General features: G+C 39.6%; 1 protein-coding gene across 1 annotated transcript in view; it reads right to left on the bottom strand.

Annotated features, from left to right (window-relative positions):
* Nucleotides 1–628: 628 nt before the first annotated feature.
* LOC128645751 (optineurin) overlaps nt 629–9,280 on the bottom strand; it is a 33,662-nt gene continuing 25,010 nt past the window's right edge. The window contains exon 8 of the mRNA XM_053698973.1: nt 629–1,007. Within this exon, the coding sequence (XP_053554948.1) occupies nt 804–1,007 (204 nt within the window). The 3' untranslated portion in view covers nt 629–803. The remainder of the gene's footprint in view (nt 1,008–9,280) is intronic.

The raw sequence follows: 9,280 nt of genomic DNA, 5'->3' as shown, positions 1-9,280 counted from the left end.
AATAAAGTAGAAGCTGAAAGCATTGTCCACAAAAAAAGAAATACCAAAACAAGGGGTCATACTTTTAAGTTAGATGGTAGCAGATTCGGGAGAAATTTGAAGAAGCTTTTTTTTTTTTTTTTTTTTTTTTACAGAAAGGGTGATGGATTCATGGAATAAACTTCCAATAGAGGTGGTAAACACAGGGACAGTTGAAATAAATAAAAAAAATGCCTGGAACATGCATAAGGCTATACTAAGAAAAATGTAATTAATTCTATATTTCTTTGTCTTTAAAAAAAAGCATATATTGTTCCTTAAGAGAAATGATTGATAATCGACATCACAGTTTATACACTCAACTAGGCTTATATAGGTAAGAAGACAAAAGACAAGGAGACATAGCTTAATGCTGGGAAAAGAACCAAGATCACCAGAAAAACTGGGATAGTCCAGACTTCCTTACTGTAGCAAATTTACAGAAAGAAGGATACTTGTGTGGTATAGTTGGTATATGGTATGGGCAACCATAAGGCATTAAATGAATGCACAAATACCTAGGACATGAAATTAATATAAAGTTTTGTATGTAGGTCTATGTGTATCACACAACTGTTTTTTTTTTTAATAAACATAAATCCACTATCCATTACAATTATATGAAGGTTTATTTATCTCTATATATTCATATATACATACACATATAAACACACATGTATCACATGTGTCATATATTATACAGACACCTTTTTCAGTAAAGATAAAGTAACCACATGTTTGTATAAACAGTAAGCCCCTCAATACTACACACAATATGGTTGAGCCTATCTTTCCTCATTTATCCCTCGCTGTTCTCTGCTAAACCTAGCAGGTAATTCACTGGCTTCTGCAGAAGACCTTCGGTGACCAATATTATTGCAGCGATGGACCAGCACAGGTTCTTGGGCGGATGTTCTGCCCTTCAGCAGACGTTGCAGAACTTGCTTATCAGATCTCTCTTTCCGGAAATCGTCCTCATAGATCTTCAGCTGTGGGCACAAAATGTAATAATCCAACGTCTAACATTTTGACTTAACTTTTAAATGGAGAAGACCAAATTAAATATAATTAACTTCTCCTGAACCTGGTTACCCTTTTTCTTAGAGTAAAACGTGAAAAAAATAAAGTGACTTTCAAAATATTTATATATTTCTTGTTCTGTGTACGTCTTTATATTTACAGGGCAAAAATGTTCTGATCGTTGATGAGGTTGTGCTATGAGCTTTATGGCAATTTGGCAACTCTCCAAATGACACCAACATGTCCCTCTTTGATGCTTCAGTTATTAGGATTTTCTGCCCTATGCTCAGGTAGAACAATCATTTAAATTTGGCTAATAGGATACTCAAAAAGAATATACTGCCTCATCAGTAAACCAGGCATTGAAAATCTACCATCAATACTGTGTTTAGATTATCCCTTCCAGAAAACAAAGTGGACCTTACAATTCATCACTTTCGTTACATATTATTGTTTGCCTACCTGATTTTTAGTCACCTGCTTACAAGAATAATAAAGATCATGTAAATTAAAGGGATATAAAACAGTCTGTTTCATTATAGAAACAAAAAAGCACTAAGCAGTGTGTTATGCTTCTTAAGGACCAGTAAATACAGTAGATTTTCCATAATCAACAAATGCATGGTAACAAGACAATTTATTAGCACTTAGGGGGTTAGGGGAAGTTTCAAGCTCGCCGGAAATGTAAGTTAAGAAGCAGCGGTCATAAGACCGCTGCTTCTTAACTTGTCCGCCAGCTAACAGTATCTTTATTTTTTACAATATTTAATTTTCCCATAACACACCTTAAGATAACTAATTCTTCATGTGCGCGAACGCGAAACCGGGTTAGATCTAAAGCACAAAACCCAAAGTGTATTACACATATTTTACATTCCAATATTCTTCACATAGAATTTTTTTATTTTATATATATATATATATATATATATATATATATATATAATAATGTTAATGTAAAATATATATCTATACCTATATATCTATAGGAATAGATATATCCAGATAAATATAGAAATATCTATTTAAAATAAAAAATAACATTTTCCTGTATGTGAAAAACATTGGAATGTGGAATGTTGGGTTAGCATGCAAATGATAAGTGTTAGGTTTTTTTCTTCTGAATTCTCTATTGAGGTCTATGGGGAGAAAAAGTTAGAGCTGTCACAATATCAGTGGTTTTGACGTCCGCACGTGTCGGGATTTGCTTGCGCGCAAAAGTTTTTAGACTAACCCACACTATCACAAGTGCTCAAAAAGATGACTACTTGCGGTGTTAACGCTTCAGTAAAAGCACTAAATAGTGCGCCACTTGTAACCCGGCCCATACGTGTGTGACAAATAGAAGCTGGCTGTGTAAGTTAAATATATGATGCAAAAACAAAATTTATGCTTACCTGATAAATTTCTTTCTTTCCGGATATGGAGAGTCCACGACATCATTCAATTACTAGTGGGAATATCACTCCTGGCCAGCAGGAGGACGCAAATCTGTTAAGTGTCACTCCCCTACCCATAATCCCCAGTCATTTGACCGAAGGGAAATGGAAAAAGAATAACACAAAGGTGTAGAGGTGCCTGAGGTTTAGTAAAAAACAACTGTCTTAATAAAGGGTGTGGTTGTGGACTCTCCAAATCAGAAAAGAAAGAAATTTATCAGGTAAGCATAAATTTTGTTTTCTTTCCTAAGATATGGAGACTCCACAACGTCATTCAATTACTAGTGGGAACCAATACCTAAGCTATAGGACACAGTATGAATAGGGAGGGAGAACAAGGCAGGCAGACCTAAACAGAAGGCACCACCGCTTGAACAACCTTTCTCTCAAAAGAGGCCTCAGCCGAGGCAAAAGTATCAAATTTGGAAAAAGTATGCAAAGAGGACCAAGTTGCAGCCTTGCAAAGCTGTTCCACAGAAGCTTCATCTTTGAAAGTCCAAGAAGAGGAGACAGCCCTAGTGGAATGAGCTGTAATTCTCTCAGGAGACTGCTGTCCAGCAGTCTCATAAGCAAAACTAATCATACTTCTCAACCAGAGGGAAAGAGAAGTAGAAGTAGCCTTCTGACCCTTACGCTTTCCTGAGAAACAAACAAACAGGGCAGAAGACCGGTGAAAATCCTTAGTCGCCTGTAGGTAGATTTTTAGAGCATGCACAACATCCAAGTTGTGCAACAGACGTTCTTTATGAGAAGGATTAGGACAGAGGGAAGGAACAACAATTTCCTGATTAATATTTGTATCCAAAACCACTTTAGGAAGAAACCCCAATTTAGTACAAAGAACCGCCTTATCGGCATGAAAGATAAGGTAAGGCGAATCACACTGCAAAGCCGAGAGTTCTGAAACTCTCCGAGCAGAAGAGATAGCAAAAAGAAACAAAACCTTCCAAGATAGCATATCTTAATATCTATGGAATGCATTGCCTCAAACGGAGCCTGAACAAGATTAAGGCTCCAAGGAGGAGCAACAGGTTTAAACACAGGCCTGATTCTGACCAGGGCCTGACAAAAAGATTGAACATCTGGCACATCCGCCAGGTGCTTGTGTAACAAAATAGTTAATGCCGAAATCTGACCTTTCAGAGTACTGACTGACAACCCTTTCTCCAGACATTCCTGGAGAAAAGACAAAATTCTAGGAATCCTGACTCTACTCCAAGAGTAGCCCTTAGATTTACGCCATACCTTACGGTAAATTTTTTGAGAAACAGGCTTGTGAGTCTGGATCATCGTCTCAATGACCGACTCAGAAAATCCACTCTTAGACAGAACTAAGCGTTCAATCTCCAAGCAGTCAGCTTCAGAGAAACAAGATTTGGATGGAGGAATGGACCCTGAGTTAGAAGGTCCTTCCTCAGAGGCAACCTCCAAGGCGGCCAAGAAGACATTTTCACTAGGTCTGCATATCAGATCCTGCGAGACCATGCAGGAGCTATTAGAATTACAGATGCTCTCCCTTGTTTGATACAAGCAATAACTCGTGGAAGGAGCGCAAATGGAGGAAACAGATATGCTAGACCGAAATCCCTAGGAACCGCCAGAGCAATCAGAGTGGCCTGAGGATCTCTTGACCTTGAATCGTACTTTGGAAGCTTGGCGTTCTTCCGAGAAGCCATCAGATCCAACTCCGGCACCCCCCATTTGAGGGTTAACCTGGAAAACACCTCCGGGTGAAGAGCCCACTCCCCGGAATGAAATGTCTGTCTGCTCATGAAATCCACTTCCCAGTTGTCAACTCCAGGAATGTGGATGGCAGATAGACAACAATTGTGAGCTTTCACCCACTGAATAATCCGTACCACCTCCTTCATAGCTAAGGAACTCCGAGTTCCTCCCTGCTGGTTGATATAAGCAACTGAGGTGGTGATGTCCAACTGAAACCTGATAAACCGGTCTAAGGACAATTGAGGCAAAGCCATCAGAGCATTGGGAATCGCTCTCAACTCCAAGATGTTTATGGGGAGAGCAGACTCCTCCCGAGTCCATAGTCCCTGCGCCTTTAACGAGTCAGAGACTGCTCTCCAGCATAGCAGGCTGGCATCCGTGGTCACAATCACCCAGGAAGGTCTCCGGAAGCATGTGCCTTGAGACAGATGGTCCTGAGAAAGCCACCACGGGAGAGAGTCTTTTGTTGACTGATCTAGATTTATCCTCTGAGACAGATCCGAATGGTCTCCGTTCCATTGTCTGAGCATACATAATTGCAGAGCTCTCAAATGGAATCGAGCAAAGGGAATTGATGTCCATGGAAGCGACCATCAGACCAATTACTTCCATACAATGAGCCACTGATGGCCGAACAGTAGACTGAAGAGAAAGGTAAGAGGAGAGAATTTTGGTTTTTCTGACCTCCATTAGAAAAATTTTCATAGATAGGGAATCTATTATGGTCCCTAAGAAAACCACCCTTGTAGCTGGAACAAGGGAACTCTTTTCCAGATTCACTTTACAACCGTCGGAACGTAGAAAAGACAACAAGATCTCTGTATGAGAGTTTACTTGTTGAAAAGATGGCGCCTGAACCAATATGTCGTCCAGGTATGGCGCCACTACAATTCCCCAAGACATGATCACTGCCAAGAGAGCCCCCAGAACCTTTGAGAAAATTCTGGGAGTTGTGGCAAGGCCAAACGGAAGAGCCACAAACTGAAAGTGTCTAGAATCTCAGGAATTTGTGATGATCTCTGTGAATGGGAACATGAAGATACACATCCTTCAGGTCTATGGTCGTCATGAACTGACCCTCTTTGACCAAAGGAAGAATGGAACGAATAGTTTTCATTTTGAAGGATGGTATCCTGAGAAACTTGTAGAGGCACTTTAGGTCTAAAATGGATCGAAAAGTTCCCTCTTTTTTGGGAACCAGAAACAGATTTCTATAGAATCCTAGACCCTGTTCCCTTACTGGAACAATCACTCCCAGGGAGGAAAGGACTCTCATTTTACCTGGTCTGCAGATAATCTTGAGAGGTGGAAAATGCACCTGGGAGGGAAAGTTTTGAATTCTATTTTGTAACTCTGAGATACTATGTCCACAGCCCAAGGATCTGGGACATCTCATATCCACGCTTGACAAAACAGGGAAAGTCTGCCCCCCACTTGATCCGGACCGGGGGCCGACCCTTCATGCTGACTTTGACTCAGCTGAGGGTTTATTTGATTGCTTCCCCTTATTCCAAGACTGATTGGGCTTCCAAAAAGACTTGGACTGCTCCTGCTTGGAAAAGGGATAGGAAGACTTTTGACCTTTGAAGTTACGAAAGGAACGAAAATTACTTTGACGTCCTTTAAGTTTGTTCTTGTCTTGCGGTAGAAAAGACCCTTTTCCACCCGTAATATCAGAAATTAATTCTGCGAGACCAGGTCTGAACAAGGTCTTCCCCTTGTAAGGAAGCGCCAGAAGCTTGGACTTAAAAGGTAACATCAGCTAAACAAGATTTTAGCCACAATGCCCTGCGGGCGAGGGCAGTGAAGCTAGACTTCTTGGCTCCCAGTCTAATAACTTGCATGTTAGCATCAGAAATAAAGGAATTGGCTAGTTTGAGAGCCTTAATTCTATCTTGTATCTCCTCCAAATGAGTCTCTACTAAAATTGATTCAGACAAGGTGTTGCACCAATAAGATGGCGCACTTGCTACTGTAGCAATACAAACTGCAGGTTGCCATTGAAGACCTTGATGAACATACATCTTCAAATAAGATTCCAGCTTTTTGTCCATGGGATCCTTAAAGGAACAGCTATCCTCTATAGGAGTAGTTCTCTTAGCCAGAGTAGAAATAGCCCCTTCTAATTTAGGCACCGTGTGCCAAGAATCTTTAATGGAGTCAGCGTCAGGAAGCATATTTTTAAATATGGCAGACGGGGAGAAAGGAATCCCTGACTTCTGCCATTCCTGTGAAATAATCTCCATCACATGGTCTGGGACAGGAAAAACTTCCACAGAGGATGGAACATCATAGTATTTATTAAGTTTACTAGACTTCTTAGGGTTGACAATGACAGAAGTATTGGAGTCATCCAAAGTAGCCAATACCTGCTTTAACAGTACACAAAGGTGTTCAAGCTTAAATCTGAAGTTAACTTCTTCAGTATCAGATGAAGAAATAATAATGTCGGAATTTGAGATATCCTCCTCATCAGACTTATGAGGGAGGGCAACCTGCATAGCTGTAGGTGGAACAGAAACTTTACTATCTGAATGTCTAGTTTTCCTCTTGCGTTTTCCCAGCATAGATACCACAGAAGATACCTGTGCAGCAAAATCTGCAGGCAAATAAACTCCTCCAGGAGGCTGAGAGGAACTGCAGGTCATTGTATGTGACACCATAGAGGCTTGGGACATTTGAGGAGAAAGCTGTGGCATTGCCTGAACAGCATCATCCTGAGAGACATTGGGCTCAGAGGGCAACAATTTATCTTTAAAATTGAAGTGTTCTAGCTAAGCATGCAGCACAGAATTGCATAGGCAAAACATTCTGTGCCTCTAGGCATAACAAGCATTTGTCAAAAAGCAGTCTTGGTCCATGTCCATAATACTAAATAAAAAATTCCCCAAATTGTAGAAATTTTTTAAATACACTATCACTTTAAGAATTTTTAATACCACAATTTGGCTGCCAGAAGTCTCAAAAATGATTGTAAAGTGGATCGACACTGAAGAGACTGAAATTCAATTATGCCGCTCCGTGAATATCTGACAGCATAGAGAAGTCACATGACCGGCAGAGAGAGGAATCTATGCAGCAAGTAAAAGGCTGGTGTTTCCCTCGGCCTACAACATAAGATGCAAGTAGCTGCAGCTGGTTTCAAACTCAAGCTGTTTGTCAGTTAGCCTGTTCTAGCTAAGCAAGCAAAGAAAACCAACTGCCAAATTGTAAGTTTAAATCCCTGTATTAAACATAAGCCACACACATACTAATAAAGTATTTCAACAAAATTAGCCCAAAGAGGAAAAACATCCCAATACAGGAAGATGAACCCCTAGTCTCAACATACATAATGTGCCTGCCCACTGCCAAAGAAAATCCTGTATAAAGAATTTAAAAAATTTCCCCATCTACTGCATATGACATTCTTCTGAAGTGCAAGTCTCCAAGACCTAGAAGATAAAAGCACTTACCTGCAGTCTAGCTGTCTGGCAGGAAGACAGCTCACAAGGCGTGAAAGGACACATACTCCATACAGTGACCTGTAGAAAAAGAAAGAACAGAGTAACCAACTCTGGCTTTCGGTACCATGGGCAGCAATGTGTTAGGAAACAAAGCAAGGACTACCTCACAACTTCCTAACTGCTTAAAAGCCACCACTACTCTACTGAAGATATTGACGTGGACTCAGCTAAACCCACATCCTTGCTTGCAGGGAAAAGTACCCGAAAAAGGAATTCATTTCTTCAGACACCAAACTTCCCCTCCTCCATTGACAGAGGCAAAGAGAATGACTGGGGATTATGGGTAGGGGAGTGACACTTAACAGCTTTGCTGTGATGCTCTTTGCCTCCTCCTGCTAGCCAGGAGTGATATTCTCACTAGTTATTGAATGACGTGGACTCCATATCTTAGGAAAGAAATCTTGATTTATTTTTTTTGTGTTGCTGATATCAGGGAACGAATCACAAAATCATAATAATTAGATTAACAAAATTAGATAAAGTGGATGATAAAAGGGGAATGTAGTAGACTTCCATATCAACTGAATCATTTCAATAGTGATATACTAATATAAGAGACATGAAAGCAAGAAATTAAATTTTCACGGTTTAGATAGAGCATTCAATTTTTCAATACTATTATCAAATTTACTTCATTCTTTGGTTGAAAAGCATACCTATGTAGGCAGAAGTAGAGCAGCAATGCAGTACTCAGAGCTCGCTGGTGACTTTAAACATATGCCTCTTGTCATTTGCATATCAGATGTGTTCAGCTAGTTCACATTAGTGCTTTTCTGCTCTGAAGCTGACTTTGGCTATGTGTTTAACCCCTTTGCCGGGGTCAAATGCATAGTAATGTGCCAGTAATAGTGCAATAATAATATGCTGTAACACATAACAGCATTTTTTTTGCACTGACAAACACACACGTAATGAAATATGTAAATGGGCGGGGCTTATTTATGCTAAGGAAACTGGATGTCTGCGTATACCGTGTAGAATGAATACTTTTAAAAATGGCTTTAAGAAGTCATAAATGAAGGTTGAAATGATGTTTCAATATAATTAAATCAATGTGATTTGTGAAGTTGTGGCTGGTAAAGGAAATAATGAGATAGATGCATTGTAGTTTGAATGACACTTACTTATCCTTGGGTATTTGTTAAAGGGACAGTAAAGATGTAATTAAAAGACATTTCTGTTGGTGTTGCTGTAGATGTAGAATAACACATTTGCCAAGTCTAAACATTTTTAAAACAAATTAACATCCTTTTTACTGCAGTAGTTTATCCACCATTTGCCAGTCTGGGCTTTAGTCTACAGACAAGGCTAGTCACTGTCATAATGTTAGTATAAAGTGCTTTGTTTTATAGTTGTTATCAGTTAAAGGCCTTGAGAAGCCAGTAGGATGCATTTTATGTTCTGAGAAATAAAAAATCCTCAATTTTTAGAGCCGAATCACATGAAAAGGGAACAAAGTAAATAAAGAAAGTATATTGCAAAGTTGTTTCATTACACATAACTAAACATTTTATATAATAAAAAGTGTAAGGTGTCTATGCCCCTTCAACTTGTAAATTGACACACTGGAGT

The sequence above is a fragment of the Bombina bombina genome, chromosome 1, assembly GCF_027579735.1.
Source record: "Bombina bombina isolate aBomBom1 chromosome 1, aBomBom1.pri, whole genome shotgun sequence".
Lineage (NCBI taxonomy): Eukaryota > Metazoa > Chordata > Amphibia > Anura > Bombinatoridae > Bombina > Bombina bombina.
The sequence above is the reverse complement of the archived record's forward strand: the minus strand, read 5'-3'. Positions and strand labels throughout refer to the sequence as shown.